Source organism: Dipteris shenzhenensis, chromosome 32, assembly GCF_047967505.1.
Source record: "Dipteris shenzhenensis isolate YYH24624 ecotype China chromosome 32, Dip_SZ_1.0, whole genome shotgun sequence".
NCBI lineage: Eukaryota > Viridiplantae > Streptophyta > Polypodiopsida > Gleicheniales > Dipteridaceae > Dipteris > Dipteris shenzhenensis.
Genome location: NC_141627.1, coordinates 35286790 through 35312357, shown reverse-complemented (window position 1 = coordinate 35312357; position 25568 = coordinate 35286790). Strand labels below are relative to the sequence as shown.

The 25568-nt window shown below is 42.5% G+C and overlaps 1 protein-coding gene across 5 annotated transcripts in view; it reads left to right on the top strand.

Annotated features, from left to right (window-relative positions):
* Window positions 1-25568, top strand: part of LOC147880662 (UBQ, helicase-c and DEAD-like helicase domain-containing protein) — a 150614-nt gene that overhangs the window by 97814 nt on the left and 27232 nt on the right. For 4 of the 5 annotated variants that reach the window (XM_087370748.1, XM_087370749.1, XM_087370747.1 and 1 more), the window contains 3 exons: window positions 2944-3099; window positions 9653-9820; window positions 10117-10229. In XM_087370748.1, coding sequence (XP_087226874.1) covers window positions 2944-3099; window positions 9653-9820; window positions 10117-10229 — 437 coding nt within the window. Of the gene's footprint in view, window positions 1-2943; window positions 3100-9652; window positions 9821-10116; window positions 10230-25568 lie in introns of those variants that run through there. The other variant, XM_087370750.1, reaches the window with a different exon arrangement.

Below are 25568 nucleotides of genomic sequence, written 5' to 3'. Positions count from 1 at the left end.
GTTGTTGGAGTTGGTGCTCATCCTCATGGAGTCGTTTTCAAAGTTAGGGTGTTATTGCATTGTACATTTGGATGTGGTTAGTGTGTCCACGTGGCATCATTGCATACAATTAGCTACGTAGGAATAGGAGGGAGTGAGCCGCTTTCGTTCTGGATCTCCAGACGGTTCGATGAGAGTTGGTCTCCAGGATTTCGAGAAGAACACGCGACCTTTGGCATCTCCATAGAGCTGAATAGCACTTCTAATTGGAGCTTGAAGGCTTGTGAGCTGCTCGCAAGCACGTGATGAAGTGGTTCTCCTTGGAAGTTATTTGATGCATTTAGCTATGGAAGCTTGCCACCATATTGTGTGTGTGTGTGTGTGTTGATGATTGTGGTAGAGCCTTTGTGGCCAGTTGATGTGCCTTTGTAAGAGCAAGAAGCCCAAGACTTATACAATTGATATGTATTGCCTTCCTAAACAAGATCTTGGTATTCACAGAACTGTTACTATTGATTCACTTCCCAACGTAACTAGTGTTGGCCTTTCCTGGTAGCTTGGGGCCACATCGCTTGGCTGTTGTGTTAGCGTGGTTTCATACATGCTTGGCATGGTCTCGATCCTTGTTGGCTGTGGTAACATTGCGTGGTCTCGACCAAAGTTCCTGAGGTAACCTGAATTTCGCCTCAGCTTCATATTTGCGGTGTCCTCACATCTTCCTTGACCCGATGAGAGCCTTTGCTCAAAACTCGACGGCCAAATAGTAGGCTTCTGTTTGCGAAGGCTCCATGTACTTCTTTGTCATTTAGGAGCCAGGCACTGTCACTGCTACTGCAAGGACAAGGGAGGTAGTTGAAGAACGAGGGACTTTCGATGATCTCAGCAAAATCGCTTTGTGCCCTCGGGTTCTGGGTGCCTAGAAGTTAGTGCTGGTGGCCAAGGATGGAGCGAGTCAATGTTGACAGGCTTACGCTCTGGGTGTTGATTTAGTCTTGAGTTCACTGTCGTGCCACATTTTTAGCATCGGAGTGAATCATGCCTAAGTCCTTGAAGTGAGGCTTATAGTGTGAAGTATAGGAAATGGCTTCATCCACTTTTCAGTCGGAAACTTGCAAACTGTCAACACATGCTGCCTCATAGTCTTGGCTTCAAAGATAGTGGAGCCCGTCAGCTACTCGATTAGACGCAATTGCCGTGTATAATATGCAGGCAGATTGGCCATCGTCGATTGAGGCACTTCCCTGAAACTTTCCATTATAAAGTGGCACTCGGCTTGAAAGTTCTCCCTGTGTTTCTCGGCTTTCTCCTTGACTGCTAGGTCAAATTCCTAGCAAGCTCAATCATACACTGAAATTTCAGGTGGCAGGTCACCCTTGGTCCCACTGTTGCAAGGGCTGTGAAGAATCCACAATATGGAGCTAGAGCCAGGAGCCTATGCTGAAGGTACGTCCAAAGCTCGGTAGGACAATGGAAAACTGGTGCAAGGACATGAAGAATCCAAAGATAGGGAGCTAGAGCGAGTACCCTCTGCTGAAGGTACATCCAAAGCTCTATAAGCTAATAGAAAACTGGCTCGGCTGGGAACAATGTGCAAAATGCCACTTGGTTCATGTGAAGGTGAAACACGCAAAATGTCATGGGCAATGGCCAGGAACTTTGCAAAAAATGAATGCTCTGTGGATGTTTGGATGGTCATCTTTATGAGATGAAGAGGAGACATTTGGGTACTTGTGTCCATGCAGCATCCTACAGATAATGCACCAATAAGGGACACATGAAGAGGTTTGGTATCAAGGAGTAATAAGGCTTGTGCTTGAGTTTTCTCTTCCGAGTCCTCTCAAGTGGACTGCATTATCCAAGTGGTCTGTCTTGTGGCTGTGGTCTTTGTATCGGTTGTCTGCTTTGTAGCGGCCGGTGTGGGTGACTTATGGAGGGGCTCCGAGACTATAAGTGGGACACCCTGCTCAGTCGTTATGCTCTAGGACGGCTAGCCTATTTCTATAACAAGAAAATCCCAAGTGATAGGAAGCCATGATAGAGTATGATAGTAACATACAAAACAAGACCTGGGAACTAGTAGACTTACCACCAAGCTAAAGGTCGTTGAGAATAAGTCAGTCTATCTTTTAAAGCCAAGACTAATGGAAGTATCAAAAGTATTAAGCTAGATTGGTAGCAAAGAGAAATGTCCTAGAAAATGATTGTAGCCCTTGCCACTTGGAGATATTGGTGCATTTCAAAGTGGCACATTTGGAGAGCCAGATGCACAAAGGCCTTGGATAGATCTTAGGTTCACCCTTCTCACACTATGGCCAGTATTTGGTTAGATACAATACACATGCTCATGGCCATGACATTTGGGTGAGCATGCAAGGGTCATCCTGGGCAGCTTCTACCATTAGGGCCATTTTCCTTCAAGAATGGAGTGGCTCCCCCTTTGTCTTGGAGACCACAGCAAGGTTGAGATGGCACTTTCAGCCTCATCCTTGGATGTTCTTTAGTTCGCTCTGAGGAGCTTTTATCGGCCCGTTTAAGGTTTTATTATCAAGAAGTTTTTTTGCTTTGAGCTTGCTCTTGCAGGTTTTATTCATACTTAATAGAAGTCTTTGCCTACCATTTTGCTGGCTATCGAAAAAGATGGTGTGGGTTCAGGTTAGTTTTCATATTGTATTTCTTTGTTGATGTACTGACTTTCCAGGTACAAGAAACTGTTGATGGGCATTTTGTGGAAGCTTTGAAAGAGCACAAACAACAACAGGCAGAAAATTTTGAATACGTGTTCACAATATAAAAGTGGTATATGAGACAAAATGTAGTAAAATGCATAAATACCAGAGGGAGGGCCTAAAGGCTTACCATGTGCAAGTGTGCCGGCGCACGAGAGAGAGAGAGAGAGAGAGAGAGAGAGAGAGAGAGAGAGAGAGATCTTGCTTGCCCTTTAACTTTATTTGTTGTGCTTGGTAGGTATATGAAGGAGCTGTTTACATCCATCAAGGCAAAACTTATCTAGTGAAAACCTTAGACCTTGGGGCAAAGGTTGCCGTTTGTCAAGAAGCAGATCTGAAATACTACACAAAAACCCGAGACTTCACGGATGTGTATGTGATTGGTGGGGAGCTTGTGAGAACAAAACCTTGGAACTTTTCTTTCTGGAATATTTGAATCTTCTGCTTTAAATTGACAGATTGACATCTTAAACAAAGTCTTCAAGTATTGAGGCTAGTTGATGATATTTTGAAGTATGACAAAGATAAGAATATGTATAGTGAGTGGAGTTGAAGCTCCAGTTTTCCCTTCAAATAAATCACTTTTTTGCCTCTAGATAGATCACTGAAACGCTAAGCAATATTGCTGTCATACTAGATTTTCTACTATATAGGCAAGGATAAAGTCTGTGAGAGGGGATGTGGACCTCCGTTCAAGAAACTTCCACCAAAAGTTTTGGAGTTATCTCTAGATAGAATGTTTAGTAATTCTTCCTCACTTTGACGGATAAAGTCCCTCTTCTTCTGATGGACCAGATGATTATACTCTCGTTTGGTTTTCTTCTTAGGCAGAAGGTGATGGTTGGTTTGAATCTGAGTTGACGACGCAAGGTTTTACACTTTTTTATCATGAGATAAGAGCTTTCTATTTATTATTGAAAAAACCAACCGTACAAATCAGTAAACCAAAGGTTGTCGATCGAGGAAGAAAATTCTCTAGGTTGTTGATTGACGAAGAAAATTTATAAAAAAGTAGTTGTCCAACTGACATTGACGATAGAAGATCCACTTCCGGCTATTGCTGCTGATTGGGTTCAGCTTGTATCTCTTGGCTCAATAAGAAGCAAGACCGAGTCTCTCTTTCCTCTAGTGAAGCAGAGTATAATCACATGTGTGCTTCCTTAACCACATGCATTCCATAGTGGCTACATTAAAAAGTAAATTTATAGACCTATGTATGGGAAAATATTTTGTATGGTTCTTAGGGGCCATAGTTTCCTAGGTATATACTAGGTCTTGTCCCATCACGAGACATGTAAATTTATAGACCTATATATGTGTGTCCATATAGGTCTATAAATTTACATGTCTCGTGATAGGACAAGACCTAGTATATACCTATGAAACTATGGCCCCTAAGAACCATACAAAATAATTTCCCATACATAGGTCTATAAATTTACTTTTTAATGTAGCCACCATGGAATGCATGTGGTTAAGAAAGCTTTTACATGACTTGCATCATGCATAGGATGGTGAGGCAACCTCTCTCCTTTGTGACAACCAGAGTGGCATTGCCATTGGCAACAATCCTTTCTTTCGTGCTCGCATAAAACACATTGAAAATCATCATCACTACATATAGGATTGTATTTCAGTTGGCTTCATTGACCTCATCTATTGCTCCACTGAGGACACTATGGCAGATATCTTCACCAAAAGCCTATCAGCACCTCTTTCACACGTCATCAAAATGGCTTAGGGATCAGAGACATCAAACAATGTCAAGGGGGGTTGTAAAATGACATTGTTTCTTTTCTACTCCCATAGGTTGCTATATCCACACACATGAATTTGTGCAACCATGGTACTTTACGTACAGCAGGTACTTTTGAGATCATTCCAGAGTACTTCATCCATATCATTGAGAGGGAATTTGTAGACACATACAATGATATGGTGGTGTAGGATAGCCTAGGACTTAGTCTATTTTGGTGTGTAGTACTTGGATACTATATATACCAAGTACTTGCACTTCATTTTCATTGAGCATTCTATTGGATGACCACTTCTTGCTCACTTGTGTTCACAACCATCTCCAGTTTGTTCCTTCAATTCTTATCTTAGTTTCAACCAATGCCAGCCATTCTTTAAACTTATCAGAAGCCTGAGACTTTCCTTAATAAAATACACCCAAGTCTTCCTACATAAATTATTAATCAAAGGGAAGAAATAGGAAGAACTCCACGTGCAATAGTACTCATCTTTCCGATGAGATCAATGCATAGGAGCTGAAGAGGAGCATTGGCTCTAAAACTGGTCTCTTGTAGAAATGTTTTTTGGATGTTGCTTGCCTATCATGGAAGCTTCACATACATAGGGACTATTCAAAAGTGGTGGCAAATGCTCAACTAGCTTACTTTTCAGCATTTCCAACAAAGCCTACATATCAAGATACCCATAAATCTCATGCCAAAGTCGGCTACCCCCCACGTCAGCTTATGTTACAAAGCTGATAGTTCATACAAGTTCCACCAAATAACTTTGGCTACGACCTTGTCGTTGCTGTCAAGGATGATAGCCCCACTTTGATCAAAATGAACATGCAAGTCACCGTCATTGATGGCCACAAGTGAAAGGAGGTTCCTTTCCATATCTGAGACCCAAAGAGCATTTGATAGCGTTTCTCAAAAGCTTCGTTAGACATGACTAAAAGAGTATCTATACATCATAAGCCTAAAGTCTATAAAAAATGCACATCTTGGGCTGGACCGAGATAGCCCAAGAGGAGTTTTAACTCTGAAAAGAGATCCAAGGCCAAGTACTGAAGAAAGGGGGGGAGAAAATCTGCACAGCAGATCTGAAATCCAATCCAAATGGTCCTAGCATGTTTGCACTCCCAAAGCCCATGTTGAACAGCCTCAGTAGCTATAGAGCCCTCAGGCCAAGATCAATGAGCCCCAAAAACACTCCACTAAATTGCTTGCAATCCCTCCATGGATAGAAAGCGAAAAAGAGTGAGTGACTTTTCTATATGAACATTAGAGTCTCCTTCCAAAAGATCTCTAAATCTCCAAGGTGATCTGAAAGCTCTCTCATTGATGGACTCTAGAAGGTCTCCAACCTATCGTAGCAATTTGAAACTTCTTCGCATTACTTACTACAAAATCAAAAGAGGAAAGACCCTTTGTGTGATTGCCCCCCCAAGTCTTGCTAAAGAGACTTTATGGGGACGCCTCAACAGGCCAAAGCCTCCAAGTACCAAGAGGGATATCCTCTGGACAAGGGTCTACAAACCAGCCAGAAGCAAAACAACACTGTTTAACAAAGCCCACAACTCTAACTAGCTCCAAGTGTGCACCAAAAACCATATGAGAATTTGGGGGATATTGTAGTGTTGATAGCTTTTTCTTGAAAAGAGTTTGGCAAAGCACTTATTTGCAGCATACATCCTGCCACCATACCGCACATTGAAGGCCAAAGTACAAGAGGCCTATGACTTGACGCATGTGCTTTGAAAAAGCACCCAACTATGTTGTTCCCTATCTGTAGAGGCCCACTCTAGAGAGATAGTTGCATCTATCCTCCTACCATTCTCTCTAAGGTGACTAGTCAATTGAACTCTGTGATCTTCACGAAGATCCTTGAAAGCCTTGCAAAAGCCCAAAGAAGAACTGGGGCCTCTTTTGCACTTGGACAACTGCATATATCTTGACGAACCAACATGTCTATGACTCTCATCCAAAATAGTGTTGTCCCACATGGCTAGCTGCTTGCTTATCTCATTCTACAAAACTAGGGGAACCCTCCTTAATGAGTTCTTGAAACTCTCCATACTCTGTAATGATATGTTTGCAAAAGGAAAAACCATCCAATCACCACCAAAAGAGGGAGTGAAAGACCCAATAGATCGAAGAAAGAAATATTTCCAAGGCTCCGGACCTGGCATAAGCTGTTGACCACAAGCTTGCAAAGCAAAGCTTAGCACTAAAAATGAGGGTCAATAACGCTCAACCCTCCAGTGTGTGTGTGTGTGTGAGAGAGAGAGAGAGTTGTCTCACTTTGAGACAGTGTTTATATAAAGTTCTGCTATCTCCACCGCAGGCTAATCAGATTTCATGTTTGCATCGTTAAGTAAAAAGGTGGAGCAAAAGAGTGAAACAGATTTGGCACTCCAAGGTCCCTCTTAGACAACATGTCTTTTTTTGGCTTTTTCTGTTAGTGGTTTTTCCGTCTAGACAGCTTTTATCATGCAGATGTATTACTCCAGCTATTTGTCGTCGGTGTTTGGTTCCGAGGAGTCTATATATCATATTTTTTGGCACTACCCCGAGACATGGGACTTCTTGGGCATCCTCGATAGAGATTGCGACTACGATTTCTTCAAGCTTCTTTCGGGAAGCTTTTGTGGCTTTTTGGGATATATCCTCGATGACTGGATTTTGAGTTATTGTTTACCTGGGTTTGCTACTGGGCACTGTGGACTCTCTGGATACAAACCACAAAGTCTTTGATGATCCTATTTTTTCTACTTTTGTTTTCTTTCGTCATTCTTTGCAGCAATCGCTCTTTGATTGTTTGCTATGATATGTCTTTGTCCTACACGGAGATTTTCTCTTGATGTACTTTTTCAGCTTCCCACTTTTATGATAGCTACCTTGTAATATATAACATTCAAAGTTTTCACCCAAAAAAAGAAAAACAAGTGTATGTGTGTGTGTATTTTAGAGTCTTTGAAGATCCCATCTTCTCCAAGTTTCACTTTTTCTTGATGTCACTACAACAATCATCTTATGATTGTCTATGTGCTCGTCAATTTTATTGTCCTTCTTATAATGCCATTTTCTGATGTATTAGCATGTTCCTTTTCTACTACTCATTGTAGTATAAAGTTATATGGGTTTCACCACCAAAAAAAAAAAGTGTGTGTACTCTAGCTGGCAGGAAGTTCTAGTTGTTTGGTCGCTATGCCTCTACACCAGCCTATGTTCAGTACCTCTGCTGTTGTTGTTACTGGGCTTTGTGGTCATTATATCATGCCTATAACATTCGACTGAATGGGTGCTATTTGGTGGATGTTTATCAATTATTTTGTTCCTTCTTGTATCATCACTCTCTCTAGGATGCACATTCCCTTGGAGATCTTCCTCTCGCCCACTGTAAATGTTTTTATCACTACTTTTAGTTTTGAGAAGTAGCTGCTCCAATTCTGGGGCAGCTATATTCTTTTTAAATGAGATATTGCTTTTACCAAAACCAAAAAAAGTGTTTGTTTTCTCTTGGGCTGAAAGAACCAAATTCTCCCAACCACTCGGGCTTTCATATCTGAGGGCCTATCAAGTAAACTCCAAAGAAAGTGTCTGATAGGTCTCTCAAACTAAGAAATGCAACCCCTAGAGCATAGTTTTTTCCATATGTTACCATACACATACGGCATATGGGTACGGAAGTATGATTGGAGTATGGATCAGCCGTTGGGGCTGAATCATACGTGACCCTAATTTTACAATTTAAAAAAACAGGAAAATATACATTGTACACATTTAATTGGTAGAGAGCTACAAAACTTTCAACTTCAAACAAATGCTGCCCCCCCCCCCCCCCCAAAAAAAAAAAAAAGCCGAGTATGATTGGCCATACCATATGCATATGGAATAATTATTTCATACGTGTGGTTCAGCCAACCATACGAATACGGAACCAACTATGCCCTAGAGTAGCACCAATGTGACCAAGCAAACCAATCTAGTTAACAACTACCACTCTAGAGGCTTGATCTAGCCTAGCTGAGCTCCAAAAGAGGAAATTCTTCTTGATACTCTCCGATATGGGAGCAAACTGTTCAATGACTATGCCAACCAAATAGCCCAGATACCTAATTAAAAAGCCTCTTTGGATGCAATTGAGGCCAATCCAACCCCTAGGCAAGAGAGTCATCATCTTTCATCCAAAATCCATCGGATTTATATCAATTTATTTGTATCCCTACTACAAGGCTAAACAAATCCAAAGCTGTCCTGAAACGTTTAGCTTTCCATCAATACCAAATGGTGGTCGGTGGGGTCTTGCCGAAGTCCTTGTAGGACTCTATTAGAAATCCATTAGAAAGGAAATCTTGTACCAAGCCGTAGCTCTAATACTGTGTAAGAAAATACTACTTGTGGAATATGCAACAACACTTACAAGAGTTAAGATCATTCACTGCACAAAACTAAAATTTGAAATTGCACGATAGGAGAGCTAGAGACGAAATTGTACTCTACTAGAGTGAGTACAATGATGGCTAAAGCCCCACACCTATGCGCTCCTATGAAGGGAGCTTCATTAATTGCATTAGAACTGCTAAGACTCAGGAGGAGGTTGTATGCTAATGCAAGCTAGGGAGTAGACTTGCAGTGATGACGGATGTTGGGTTCCATTTATGACAAGGTGTCCAAGAGCAACCTGATCCATGTGTGACCTCTTATTGGATAACGGTCCACTCAAACATGTAACCTATTTGGTAGTGTGCCAAATAATATTGAAGCTATCTATACACCATTTGGCCTCCTAGGCCACCATCTCATGGGGATGTCAGGCGCTTGGGCTGCTCAACCATGGTTACTCCTCCGATTTGAGTTGATATCCAATCGGTAGGTGGGCATTATAGGGTAATTTGGATGGTTTGCATTCTTGGCACAATACATCTGGGATGGGCAACATGGTCAACATGATCAAAGCCAAAGTCAAATTGCACATGTGTTGAAAACTCTATACAACTTATATTATTGCAATTTGTAAATGACAACGATATTCACTTTTTCAAATTGCACTTTCTATTTCACATCTTTCTTCTAAATTTGTAAAGTTTTCTTTCCATTTTACTACCTCTATAGGGATATTTCAAAGTCAGTCATTTTTCAATTAGTTTTTCCTAAGTGCTACTTATTAATTGCGGCACTTCACCTTCGCTTACCTTTTAATGGCAGGCATACCCAAGGAAAGTGGTTGATTGCAACTGCCCCACAACTACTGCGCAAGCGAGCTTATGTAGAGTCACCACTAGATGGATTGGTTTTCGTCGTATATGGCAGGGAACTAATCAAACATTTGATTCTGTAGATCTCTTTCTTCCGGAGTATTCCTATGAGTCACAGGTATTGGCATCTTGCTTTAGTTTATTTAGTAGAACTATAATTTGCTGATTAAGTTTTCCTGAATTATTTTTTTGCCATGCCAATTTTCCTCCTGAGCCTAGACTTTGCCATTGCATTGGTTATTCTATCCCTTTGGACCCCTCTTTTTCATGCTTTTTAAGGTTGTACAGTGCAAACGAAGAAATTTAATGTGTGGTTAGGGTGCATTGCCATCCTTGTATAAATGAAACCTTTATGAATCCCCTCTTTTGTGTAAATATGTATGTAGACTTTCTAATTTTGAATGGGATTGATAGGCAGCATGGATCAGGGTACCACATCAAATCAAGAGCGAGTTGGATAACAAAGGGCTTCCCTTTCGAGCAGGTCTACATGCAGCATCTCATGCACTTCTAAACATCATGCCAATGTAAGGTTATATTGTCCTTTTTCTACACTTTGGGATAATATTTTTAAGAACTCATGATCCATTTATACAACAGGATGGTTATTGAAAATGCTTGCTTATTGCTCAATGCCCCTTTGTTCTTTCAATCTGACCATGTGGTTCAAAGCATGAGTCTTCAGCATACGTCTGAGGACCAACCTCACATGGTCTTGAAGTGGAGATAGGGATTTGGAAAGACATTTTAAGATGTGCTAGGAAGACAACACATGTGTGTGTGTGTGTGGTTCAATCTAATATAAAAATACATGGATTTCAACCCCCCCCCCCCGACCAAAAAAAGAAAAAGAAAAAAGAAAGTGTATGCTTTGATCTTATTTCATCTGAGCTGAAAGGCATACGCAAAGTGGATGATGTATAAGATGCAAATGGCATGGTCTTATCTTTTCCAGATGCAGTCAGAAAGTTTAGGTTGGAACAGCATTCCAGACCTTATGGCATGTACTATCTCAGAGGTTATATGACGTCTAGCTAGTGGCACGTCTCTAGATTACAGACCGCCTAAAAGATTGGGTCATCCAATCTGATGATCTGGTGTGTGGGTCATTGTTGATGGATGATATCAGAGTTGCAACCTTATACAAGGTTCTCCCCACCCCCACCTTGGGGATCTGCTCATGCAAACCGGCTGGTCTATGAATCATCCTCCCAGGTGGTAGAAATAAAGGTTGTAACAGATTTGGGCATCCAAATCCCTCTTCGTCAACAACTTTTCTTTTGGTGAGTTTTGCTTGGGGTTATGCCTTTTGGACAGATTATGGCACACAGACATATTGCTTTGTCACCAGTCTCTATCCTCTCGGGAATCAACGTCTCATCTTTTCTAGCATTGTTCTCACACCCGGGACTTCTTGTTCTTCTTGCAGCGACTTCAGGCTTGCTTCCCCAGTGCTTCCTTTGGCAGAGGGAGTCTATGTCTCATACCTTTTGGCACTGCCCCGGGACACGTGATTTCTTGGGCATCCTTAGGTAGAGATTGCGATTGAGATTTCCTTAGGCTTGTTTCGGGAAGCTTGTTTGGATTTCTGAGATATATCCTCCACGGTCGGATTTTAAGTTGTTCTTTACCTGGGTTTGCTACTAGGCACTCTGGACTCTCTAGAAAGATAGAAACCATTGAGTCTTTGGTGATCCAAGTTTGTCTCACCATATGCATATCATACTTGCTCATCTCCATATATGTTGGCATGTCTCCACCTTGTTATGCTTACACCTTGTCCTGAGCACTTCAATTTGTGCTTGTTGTTGATGAAGGTCTTCATGAGATTTTTCTTGACTCTTGCCTCAAAAACATCATGATTTCTACCTCCCCTCAATGAGAATTCTCCAAACATCATCATATGCTCAAAAGTCAAGTCCATCATAAGAAGAATTATTGACTAAAGACTATTTGACCATTCACATAGAAGTTTTGAACCAGTTACAAATGTGGTCAAAGTAATGCAGTCAAAGACCCTATGAGTGGTCGACTGATGCAAACAAATACTGAACTTTCTGATTTTCACAAAAGCCCCAAAAAATAAGTTTGATCACTCAACATTTTGACCATAAAGCTATCAAAAATCAAATCCAGCAATAGGCAAGGAATGGAGGGCAAAAATCAAACGGCTGAAGGGTGCATTCAAGGGGCATTTGCAGCAGAATGAAAGCTTGATTACCAAAGAACAAGCACCAGCAATGATATGGGGAATAGTGCGCTATGTCACCTAGGAGAAGTGCGCCTTCTTGAACTGTAGTTTTGGTGATTACTCCTCTTTAGAAGAACCATTGGGCCTCAGAGTTGGACACAATGGAGCTTGTGGTGTCGCCCACCCGTGGCTAGAAGGAATTATCGAATAGTCGAGGCATTTGGCAGAATTGTGTGAAAGTTCGTCGAGCGAAGAAGCTATCAGCACGGGTGTATGCGGGAATATATTCTAATTGCTTGCAGCCAGGAGGTCGCCCATATTCAAGGATGCTTGGTCTAAAAGGGCTCTGGGAATGGTTGCTTGTAGGTAGAGAACAAGCTCACACAAAATTTTGGAAGGATAGGGGAAAATGGAGATAATGAGGAATCTTTGAAAAAACTAGGGGTTCATGCTAGAGAGAGCATCTAATGCTAGGCTAGGCAAGATCTAGAACCTGAAGCTCTGATACCAAATGTTGGAAAACGTGGGATAGAAGAGATGCATCTTGGAAGACAAGTGAGAATACAAGATGCAAACCAGAAGTGTGTTCTCTTGATTGTGAGAGAGGTGACTCTCTCTTATAGAAATGGGGAGAGGGTGGCCTAGATCATAGGCACCTCTCCTACATCCAAGGAGGTAACTCCTAAATCATAGGAACTCCACAATCATAGGCACCACCCGATGTGGGGGCCTTTGCATTACATCATCACATGTGTCATGGTCTATGGCACGAAGTGTGCCTCTCCTACACACACACACACAACCATATGACTACTAGTGGATGCACACATGCACCTAGCAAGCCCTTGATCACACATATCCCAACAGCAGCTACAACATCAAAAGATGGCATTTACGACAAGTATGGAGGATAAACAGATCACGGGCACATAGGTAGTCAAAGGATGATTGCTGCAGAGACGTGCGGGAGGAATGAAACTTGTCTAGGGATGGATCACCAAAGACTCTATGGTTTATGTCTTTCCATAGAGCCTTGCCTAAAAGCGAACCAAAGAGAAAAAAAGATCATAGCCCTACCTAACAAGGTGAACCCTGAATAACCAAAAGAGCTTGCCAAAGAAAACATTAGGAAAACATGTACATAGAAGCTGTTGCAATAAAAATAAGAAGTCCCGAGTCGAAGGGCAATGCTGGGCCATGGGCTCTCTCAGGAACTGTGATGAGTAGTAGGAGCAATATGTCGACGTGACACGATCTGCCTATATGGAATAACATGAAGCATAACTCACTACAAGAAAACCTGTTGACAAAGAGGGAGTTTGCAAGCCTAAAGTTGTTGCAATCTTTTTTGCCACCACGATGCATCACGTGTCATAGACCAAACACGATTTGCATGAGCTGAAATCCAAGGGGGTGGCAGCAAATCCTTGTGCAACGTAGCAACCATTATATCAGCCAACAGTAATGAATGACATCAAGAATCATATGAATTAAGAGTCTAGTCTTTGAGACGATGTGTGAGCTCACGACAGGGTACTAGCTGAAAGTCATGGAGCATATGTGACATTAGGGATCTATAATGCCGCCCCAATCCAAATTGTCTGACTATTGCTGCAGGAAAGAACAACACATTACCTGCTTCGTTAAGCATGTCTCCCACGGTGTGGATCCCTTTGGACTAAAGAAAATGCGAGTGTTTGGGCTCCTACATGGGTGATGGAAGTGCACATAGCTTCGAACAATGTGAACTCTCTACACGCAAAGAGTTACCAACAGGGGTATCCTGACCATTCCATTTGAGATGAGAGATTATGTGCTTTTTTAAGTCAAGAAGCATGCGGATCACAAAAGGGCATCCTTGAACCTTGCCATCAATATGACCAAGAAGAAAATCCCAATGGATTGGCCGCCATTGGCCAAATGCATCAGTAATGAAATGTGAAATCAAGTTTCGCATCATGACACTCAAGGGCTGATGACCTTGCATAAACTCAAGCATTAGTTTCCCTTTGTGAGCCAGAATATGTAGGTGCATATTAAAAATATTTAGACAGCCATGCATCCTTGGTTAGTAGAGGTGCTCTAAAGACTTCCAATATTCCAACATCTTTTTAAACTTAGTGAGGATCCAATACATACTTTGCAAGATGAAATCCCATTGCACCTTGTCAAAATCTTTTGCAATATCAACTTGTAATAAGAGAACATCTTGGTGGTTGTACTTTGGATAGTCTATCCCAACATAAGTATTTGCAATATTTTCCGTAATACGTTTTTGGGGAATGAACCCATACTTGTTGGAAACCTTTGATACGGCTGACCACCATCTTAGCAACGAGCTATTAGATGACTGGCATAGGTGTAATAGGCCTCTAGTCAGCAAAAGATTCACACAAATGTTTCTTAGGGAATAATTTGAGCAACCTTTTTTTCTAACTAGTTAGCATTTGCTGAGTCTCCCATGTAGAATTTATCATATGTAGCAATATAGGAGAAAGATCATCCCAATACTCAAGGACAAACTCTATAGTGAGACCATTCCAGCCCGGAGACTTCCATTTGCCACATTGACCTTATTGCATCTCTCAACTTGGTCTCAGTGAAGGGTGCCTCAATTTGGATGACCTGTGCATGGGACATAATTGGAGACACATGCCAAAGAATCTCCGGTCAAGCCAATTGCACATCTTGTGATGGAAATTATGCCCATACTGTTTGGCATAGTGGCTCATATAGGCGTGGGCTAGACGTGTCCGTGTGGTCCAGCTACCACTTAGCATCTTTGCATCGACAGATGTTTTCACATTGTCTTTTATGATGCGGGCTTTTTAAAATTTCTTTAGATAAGCAGCCCTTGTTTGAAAATGCTATTTGCTTGGCCTTGGTTTCCCATTTTTGAATTTTCTTGTGACCGTCGCATTGTAGAAGATGCCTAGCCTAACATAGATGAGCACCCTCAGTAGGAGATAAATCCCTCAAGTGACTAATTTATGTCAAAACCTGACACAGGTTTTTAGCCTTGGCAACATCCCCCCTAAGATGATGATTGCAAGTAATTCTTCCCATACTCACGAATCACATACTGCATACGAGTAATAAATGCAGTCCATGCATATTCAACATTTATCAGATTGTGTGCCCAAAGAGGTGCAATGGCATTACAGACCATGTCCTTGTATGCCTCATTTTGCAAATAACTATTATTTACAATAAGAAGCCTTTGATTGTGCAGCATGTCATGTTGCGTCTCATAAAAAGACAGCTTTAACCAAAGTGGAGAATGATCCAAGTGCAAATATGCATAGTCCACCCACACATAGCAAGTGAATGCATCATATTGGTGCACATTAACCATATATCAAGCATCCAAGCATGCTGGATAGGTTGACTGTGCATTATGCTGAAAAGTGTAAGCAGGCATCAAGGACCGTGTTTCTTTCCATAGGTTTGCAACACTCGAGTGAAGTACTAGTTGAGTCCAATGGTCACACTCAAAAACCAGCATATGCATATGACCAGATGTATTATCCACTTGCTGGGGAGCATGATTAAAATTGCCACAAATGAAAGCATGTTGTCTTCAAGGATATTGCCACATGGCCGCCATATCAAAGCTCTACTATGGAAAGACTGCGCAATATATACCCAGGCAAAAGCAAATATCTCCTCTTGTACAAGACATCACATGGCAATCCATCTACCTTCTTGATCATTGAGAGCTACAAGAAGTTGAAGTGCATGTTTCATAAGGACTACCTTACCAGAGAAGGAGTGCTGTCCCGCATAAAAAATGTCATATCTAGCGGAACGCCCTGCCCAGCCTGCATGTGCATGCTGATTGTGCTCTTGTAGAGTGACTACATTGGGCTGGAAATTATTGGCATAAGCCAATACAAGTTCCCATTTTCGTAAGTCACATGACCCTTGCACATTACAAGTCAAGCACTTTGTTTATTTCTAGCATTTTTACAGATATGTACAGAGACTATCTCCCAGAAATGTCCATCTCAAGATCCATGCTATGAACCTGATGTGACACTGTATCATGCTGACTGGGCTGCAGAAGAGCAACGTCATCTTTCAAGAATAAAATACGATGCTCAATCATTGCAGCCCAAGGAAGGCCTATACCAGAATTCTCTGTAGGAGTATGCCCATTAGAGGAAGCGCCAATCCAAGTGCAGGATGGAAAGGGTCTTCCTAACCATAGCTTGTTTTTTTGGGGACTGCCATCCACCATCAGCAAGTTTTTCCTTAGCTTTTGACTGAGTAACAATATGCGTCATACCATTAACATCACTGATTTTACCTTTGTCTTTGTCCAAGACAGCATTGGCTGGTTTGATTGTTTTGCTTTTAGATCCAAAAGTCCTAGGAGCAACCTTATTTTTCGTTGATGTAGGAAGTGCCTCCGGGGGATCTTATGCAGAAGTAAGAGACATTGGGAAGCCATGTGCCCAAATTTGCAGCATTCAAAATAAGTACCAGCAAATAAGCCTGTAGAAAAGGGGATAGGGACAGATTTGGAGAGAGGGGATAGGGGAGCAGAAGAGAGAGAGAGATAGGGGAAGAAGAGAGGAGAAGGAGTAGGAGACAGAGAATGAGGTAGGAAAGAGAGGGAGAGATTGAGAGGGAGTAGGGAAGAGAGAGAGAGAGTGAGTGAGCGTAGGAAGGAAGGAGGAAGGGAGAGTAGATAGGATTAGATGTCACATCAAAAAGTATATAGTAGGGGGTGGATGGATACTCATATAGTCCCTCCACATTTTCCACCTAAAGGACCTCTAACTTGGCCCCTTTTTCCCCCTTCATTACAGTCATCCCTTCCCATAGAATTTTGCCCTCAAAATTTCACAACTTGACTGTCCAAAAGTGCAGCAGCAACAACTACTAATCAATCCTATAGGAGATAGGGGTGGTCCTAGACAATGCTTTCTGGCTGCCATGAATTTTCATCCTCAGGGAGTCACCGCCACTTAATAAGATACTCCACGTAGGCCTTGTTCCAGAGTACATGGTCTTTGAAACCCAAGATGCGCTCCGGGACATAGAGGATGTGGCCCTCTTCATCCATAGGTGGCAACTCTGGAAGAACAGGGACATGCTGTCCAACATGTGGTTTCAGCAAAGACACATGGAAAACATCTTAGATCTTGGAGGTATTGGGTAGCTCCAACTGATATGCTACCTCTCCAACCTTACGGATGATCCTGTAAGGACTGTAATACCTATGAGCAAGCTTTGTGTTGGTATTACCTTTCAGTGAGGCATAACGGTTCTTATGGAGACGCAAATGCACATAATCTTTCTCTTTGAAAGACAAATATCTCCTGCGTTCATCTGCATATTTCTTCTGCTTGGCTTGGGCATCCTGCATATTTCTTTTTGCCAACTGCAGAAGGGCATCCATCCTCTCCAAGCCATTCCGTGCTTGCTGATTTTTCACAGCCATGTCACCAATTGAAGAAGGCATCCCGACCTTACATCCGTACATTGCCTCAAACGGGCTCATGCCAATGGAGAGATGCTTAATACTGTTGTAGCAAAATTCAGCAAGTGACAACCATTTATCCCAAGACTTCTGAGTATCATGACTAAAATGCCTCAAATATTCCTCCACCCAATTGTTCACCCTTTCCGACTCTCCATCAGTCTCAGGATGGTAAGCAGTGCTAGGTGTGAGTAAAGTACCCACCATTGCTGTAAATATCTCCAGCCAAAATGACCAATAAACTTTGCATCTCAGTCACTAACAATTTCTTGAGGGGAACCATGATGCTTAAAGACATGTTCAATGAATTGTTGAGCAACCTGCGATATTGAATACCAGGTCTTAGTGGGTATGAAATGAGCGTGTTTTGTCATTCTATCCACCATAACAAAGATGTCCCATCCCTGATGAAATCCATTGCTATGTGTGTCCATTTTCCCTTTTGAATGGGTGATGGCTGCAAGAGGCCTACGGGTAACTTGCTGTCCACTTTATTTTGTTGGCAAGGCCAGCATTCAGCCACGTATTTAACTAAATCTCTCCACAAGCCTTCCCAGGTAAAGCTCTGCTTGATTCTTTCATATGTTTTAGTGATGCCTGAATGTCGTGCCATGGGAGAGGAGTGCATTTCTTGCAAAACTAGCTAGCGGTATTTTGAGTCTGGCACTAAATAAATCCTGTCTTGGCACCACAACGGCCCATTATGCAGTTTGAAATTTGGACCTTTTGTATCATTGCCAGTGAGCATAATAACATCCACACGTAAAATGAGGATGAATATGTAGTCATGATCTTGCAGAACATACAAGTTGGGCTTACTTGGAGTAATGCAAAACTGATGTGACAATAGACATGTATGTATGTGATGATACCAAGCACGTGGTGCTTGCTTTAACCCATATACTTGCACATCTTGTGTTTATGTCCTGCAACACTAAAGCCTAGGGCTCTCTTCACATGTATTTCCTCTTTGAGGTCTCCATTCAACAAGGTTATCTTGACATCTAACTGATATATTGGCCAACCATATGAGGCAGTCATGACCACAACACACCTGATAGTGGTCATCTTGGCTACAGGAGCAAATGTCTCCTCGTAGTTAATGCCTTCTGCTTGTGAATATCCCTAGGCAATGAAGCGTGCCGTATATTTTTCCACTTCACCATTGGCATGATATTTCACCTTGTATACCCACTTCGTACCAATGACCGATCTTCCCACTGGTAGATCTACTAGTTTTCATGTTGCATTCTTGTAGATAGAAGATATGTTTTATTTCATTGCATCCAATCACAGAGGATCAGTATGTGCTTCCTGAAAATTAGTAGGCTCCTCTAGAACTTCCATCATTGTGGTCATGAATGCATAGTTTACTTCATGAAGTCTATTTGTGGCACCCCTTGTCTTGCTAAGAGTGGGCTGATCGCCAGCGTCTTGGAGTCAGTTATTTGGAGGGTTAGATGTACGGGGGCGATGGAGGGTTCCCAGGTTCACCCCTTCCAATCTATGGCGAGTATATGGATTGATACTATACACACATTGGTGGCCATCTGGGAGAGCATGCAGGGATCCTCCAGAGTAGCTACTGCTAGGAGAGCTACTTTTTTCAGAGTTTGGAGAGGATCTCCTTTTCTTCTCTAAGTCTCCTTCAGGGTTGAGGTGGCACTTTCAACCTCCACCTAGGATTTTTGTTAGCTTGTTTTGAGCTGGTCTTTTTCTCATTCATGGCATGATGTACTCCCGCATTTGAGCTTGATCTTGCGGTTTTCATTCATACTTAATGAACTAATCTTTTTGGGAAAAAATTTTTTTTGCTACGGGAGCAGGCTGAGGCCTTTGCCTCCTCTGATAGGTTATAATTTGTTGTTCAACAGCATTTTCCTCTGGCTGTGTGGGCATTTCTTGCTGTCCTGAATTTTTTGTTTGGCGCTGCAACACATCATCTGTAGCCTCACTAAAATCAATGACAGTAAAAGGTTGGATTCAAATCTGAAATATCTTTCATGTCAGTATAGCCCTTCGCTTCATTGAAGACAACATCTCTACTAATAATGAGCTATCGTGTACTGTATTCCACAGCCTGTAGCCTTAGCTTGCATGGCTGTATCCAGTAAAGATGCATTTAGTGCCTTTGTTATCCAACTTAGGCCTGTTTTTGTCCAGAACTAAAGCATATGCCATTGAACCAAAGATACGGAAGTGTGCGACCTTGGGAGGTTTTCCATACAGTGCTTGAAAGGGTGTGATGTCTACCAAAGCCTTGATGGGACAACTACTCTGAATATATGATGTTGTAATCACAGCTTCTCCCAAAAAGATTTGGACAAATTCCTCTGAGAAAGCATGCAACGGGTCATCTCCAAGAGGAACCTATTTTTCCTCCCCGCCACAAGATTTTGTTGAGTGTATGGAGTCGTAAACTGATGCTTGACGCCATGCATTATTCCCATAACACAATCCTCACAGAATTCATATTTCTTGCAGCACGTTGCGCTTTTGCAAGTATTTCAAGCTGTGATTGTTTATGTGCCCAAACCATGCATGCCAAAGAGATGTCAGATCTGTAACACTAGCTGCCATAGCTGGAGCTGAAATGGGTTCAGCATCAAGTGTATACACACCATTAGTATATGTGCTTGTGGAAACACTGCCATATCTTTGGTGGGATCATTGATTTTGCATTGCAAATCATGACACTCAACTAGCATGTGTTGTTGAACAGAGCAACCGCACGGGAATATCACCAATGCCAAATACCTTTTTCCTTGTATCATTGGCACTTGTCACAAATCTACCAAGAGTGGAGAAAATTCATTAAACCACTCCCTGTGCGGGGAGTCATGTGTTTGGTGGCACCACTATCAATACACCAAGCATCTTGCACTGCAACCATGGCTTCAGCACTTGTTGCATGTGTCATCAACCTCTTGCACTGCAGCCATGGCTTGAACATTTGTTGCATATGTACTATGATCATCCTTTGGCATCTCAGGTAGCTGTTTTTCTGTTAGAGGCATTCCCCCCCTGCATAGCAGCTCTTCCTCAAGCCAAAACACATAATCCTTGTCATCCTTGATGGTATATGCTTGCTCAAAAGATTGCTGAACATCATCAGATGCTGTAACAACATTTCCCTTTCCTTTCTTGAGTGAATTAGCATACTTTTTCTGACATTAGGAGGCAATATGAGTAGGCAGCCCATAGTAATGACAATTATCTTTAAAAGGTTTTGTATTATCAGGTGAAGCCTTGGCTATCTCTATCTTTGAGGCATTTCCCCCCTTTAGCTGCCATTTACCAGGCACCTTTTTTTGCTGTTGTTGTGAAGCCTTGGCAAGCTTGTGATGCATTTTCTTCCCCTTTGCTTTATCTTGGAGAGCAGAACCATGTTTAGAAGAATCTGAGCCTCTCATAAAGCTACACATTCGCTACTCTTCTTGCAATGACAGCCCTGCCCCATCATCAAAAGATATGCATAACCATACAAATTATTTTGGAGGAATAAACATAATTTCATTTGGTGATTCATCTTAACTTGGCCCTAGAATGAACCCTTAGATATTTCAAAGGGATAAGGACACATTGGAGGTCTTTGCGAACACATATTAGCATACGAAACTAGATGTTATGAGCTTAAAAAAGGTAAGAGCCAAAAAGACAAAAGCTTCATGTGACATCTCAATTCTTTCAGACTCTGCCACCATACTCAAAATGACATAAACTTGTAAATCTTAAATGCTAGAGAAATTCATGAACAAGGATGTGATTGATCGTAATATAAGGCACTAAATACCATGAACATACATTACATCCTATAGATCATTGTATATATAATATGCAATCTTGCCAAAAAATAAATAATGTTTCTACCCTCACAAGGGAACTGCCTATTGCAATTCATGTTAAAGAAGAAATGCTATTTGAAATAAGCAGGGACAATGTGAACGTATTGGATGGTATGGTGATCACATAGATTAGTCAGTGTAGTTATGTGCTCAAGAATAGCTCCTTGAACAGAGTTTCCAATGCCAACAATGTGGCCTCATTCTTGACATTGTCCATGCATCCCATGCGTCCTTTGCCAATTTGCAATATTTTAGAGTACGCATCACTCCAATTTCTTGAATAAATTCACTATCACTCACATGGCTTGCCCATAGCGCTTGTCAAAGTTCTTCTTCTTCTTTGATGAGATAATAGAAGCAGTATTGGAAGAACCAGATGAATTTCCTTGCATAGGAGCTAGAGGCACATCAAGAGGACGAGTCTCCTCTCCCATCACAAACTCCCAGAGGCCTTTCCAAATAAGAATGTGCTTCACCATGAATGCCCACATGGCGTAAGTTGCTCCATCCAACTTATCTGACTCTGAAAAATGAAAGGAATTCTCATGTGACATGATTGTGGAGAGACCTGCAGACATAAAATCCTATACCCAACTACTAGGCAGGCCAAAGATCACAAAGAAATACTGAAAATTTCTGATGTAGATTTGCATATACAGAGGACTGTAGTATGAAGTCAAGGCCCATAGAATCTCCCAGCTCAATTGCCAGCCTTAAGCATACAACTAAGCAGCTCGTTCAAAAACTATCTTGATGAAGCTGTCCTACTTCCCTCAGGGTTGTGGATCCACACTTTCTGGAAACACTCCTTGTCCCCACACCATTGTTCCTCCGTCAATGATACCCAACAATCGTGTGGAGAACAAAGGTCTACCCAACCAGCATTATTTTTGCCATACTCGTCTTCATCACAGACTCGCCCTGACTATCAATTCTTCACTCTGCTGTTCGTGTCTGAGTAGTAGAGTTTCAAGGATGTTTATGCTTGCAACTCCCAAAGGCAAGAAGGGATTCCATTGATGAAATACGACCAAAGAGCTTCTATGATAACATCCATGCTACCAGAACCTGACGATTCACTCTAGTCTTATGACGAATGGCCTCAGAATGATTGTCCCCTCAAAATGTGACGAATTCAGTCTCAGATAGATCTGATGAATGATTGTTCTCCACAAATTTTGACAAATCAGCCTCACTTCAAACTCTGATGAATCGTCTCACGAAGAGATGCTGAGAGCCACCAGCTTATCTAAATTGAGGAGTGTTACCTCTGCGGCACATAGATCAGCCTGAGCCATAATTCCAAATCCCCACTAATGCTTCGAAGGATGAGCCTTGCACCAAGCAAATCCAAGTACCGCTTAGCACTTGCAATCTTAGCAAGTCCAACAATCGACTACTTAGCAACCTTGCTTTGGTACCATATGTAGAAACACGAAGAGAGAGAGAGAGAGAGAGACAGAGAGAGACAGAGAGAGAGAGAGAGAGAGAGAGAGAGAGAGAGCAGCATGAGCATACATATCAAGCAAGAAGAACAAAGAAAGAAAGAAAGTTTATTAAAGTCTTCGGAAGACCGATGGGTCTATGAGACTGTCATCATCATCTTCAACAACAAGACATCAGGAAGGATGAGGCTGTGGAAGCGGAGGCATGAGGTCAGCAATAGAATGTTGTCGCCCCCTCAAGGGTGCAGTCCTGGTACGTCTCCTGGTCGTAGCTCTGTGTCTAACCAAGGCTGTGGTGACCCCTGTCGGTCGGGGGCTCCGACCCTAAATAAGGAGGGAATGTCCCCAAGTGTGATCTGTGAGTCAACCCTCTGTCTGCGCTGTCGGGTCACAGGCCCTTGGTCACGGTCATGTTGAGGTCTAGCCTCGTGGGGGTCTATGTGATCTGGATGAAAGAACTCCGTGATAGAGCTCTGAGAGGTATCAATCGAGGGAGAAGTCTTCTCCTGTCTCCGTGCTCGGAGTATCCTATCGTGGTGTTTGAGCATCTCATGAATGAAACCAGGCAAACATCGCTGGTCTGGGTAGGAGAGGGCATGGGCCAACATCCCATAACTATCTCTGAATAGACAATAGAAATGCCCTCAGATCTCATAGTAAACAGGACTCCTGAAGATGAAATGCCTCTTTGTCTCAACCTCCTGCATGTCACACAGTGTGCATATGCGCCTCTCCCTGGGTAACCGCTCTGTTCGGCCGCTCTCGATACGAAGTCTGTGTGAAGAGACCCGAAACTACCCAAGGGAGATCCTCATGGAGTGGGGTAGGTGAATTTGCGTGTATCCTGGTGGATCAATGAAACCCTTTGCTATGATATGTAAGAAGTGATCTCTGTAGAAGCCCAGCTTCACTGGAAGATCACTCGGGCCCAACCAAGTCCGGAATGTGTGTAGTTGTAGTAGATCCTCACGGATAACCTAGTTGACCTCGTGTAATAAGAGGGGAAAGAGAGGAGCATCCATGCTGTACTGGAAAGGGGGTAGTCTGTCCATGTGGAGCTCTAGTCTTGCAAACCATCTCTTTGTGCGTGTCCCCATACTCCCTAATTCGGTAATGATATGTAATGACCTGAAATGCAGCATCTAGCTGTAATGGGGGTGACCCAAACTCCGCTCGAATGATCTGGTGAGGGATAGATGGCTTACCACAGATCGTCTGTGATAACATGAGAACCTGTAGCCGCTCCACCCTGGCCCACTCTGTATCCGACAAATCTTGCCCCCAGCATGGGCTGCCATCCATCCGTGCAGGGCGGACCAAGGAGTCAAAAAGCAACCCTTTGGTTTGTGGATCCTGAAAATGAGAGTGGAAGCACTATCTCTCTAGCCTAGCCAATGAAGCATATTCTCTGCTCAGGCACGCCTGCATCGTGGGTCTCATGGTGAAGGTGGGTCTGGAAAAGACGACCCCCAGATAAGTGTATGATGAAACTACCTCAACAGGGGATCCATCAAATGTGAAATGCTCATTGCGCATAACGACTCAAGATGTATTGAAGATCATAACCTTGGTTTTACCCAAGTTGACCTTCAAATCATGAGACTCACAAAACTCTGCTTCCGTGCCCTCATCTCCTCGATGATACATGTGAGCGCGAGAATGTGGTCCATGGTCCCATGATCCCGCCTGAAATCGGCATGTCCTGCTGCTCTGAGTCTTCGACACTCCGCAAATCTGCTGACCTCAGAATCAAGTACACATGCATAAATCTTGGACATGACATGTCCAATCATAATGGTCCTGTAGTTCTCCGGGTTCATGGGATCCCCTTCCTTGTGGATGGGTGAGATAGTGTTGATGGTCCAGGTGAATGGAAACCCCAAGCAAACGGCTTCATTAAATAGCTTGGCTAAGATCAGGGCTAGGAGGTTAATCCCATATGCAATGAACTTAGTGCATAGACCCTCATGATCCTTCGCTCGACCATTATGAAGTTTCATTACGGCATCCTTTACCCCCCCTTCTTAGTGAAGAGGGTGCAAGATGTGGGGTGCGTGGCATATGTGATAGGTTAGGGGTTGGCTGATTTGGGATATCATAGAGCGTGCATGCATAATCAGACCACACTTGAGTGTCAGTGAGTGGTGGGGGGGACCGTCCCTCTAGAAATCTCCGCCAGAAGTTCTTAGAGTTATTACCGAATAGAATGTTCAGTAGCTCCTTCTTGTTCCGACGCACAAAGACAAGTTTCTTCCTGTGTACCAGACGGTGGTACTCATGTAGCATCTTTGATTCGCTCGAAAGGCTGTTTTTTATTTCCAATCTGGCTGACGGCGTTACACTCATCATCGTACCAGCTATTACAGGGTACGGTCCCAGAGTGTACTTAATAGATAAGATGAAAGAGTACAATGACCAATAGTGCCCCGAGGGAGACCACTAGGTATATATACGGACCCGTAGTGTGTCACATAACATAAGCAAGTCTAAATAAATAATGAACCTAGACTAGCCTACATGTCCATACTAGTGACATAAATGTCCTACAAGAACCTGCACCTCCTAGAGTCATGATGAAGGCCTCGAGGTCCTCGATATATAGGCCAAACAAGATCGGTGATAACAGGCAACCTTGTTTAACTACGATGTTTCTCATAATCTCCTTTGTCTAGCCTGTCGAAGTCGTGACTCTACCTGATACCCGTTCATATAGTGCTCGGACTACCCAAATAATGTCCTAATTATACCCAAGATTAAGTAGGTGTTTGAAAAGACGAGCTTGTGATACAGTGTTGAAGGTTTGCAAAAATCCACAAATCAATAATAAACCCTATGCTTCCATGCTCAGACCACCTCAATGACATCCCTCAATGTAAACATGTGGTCCAATGTACTAT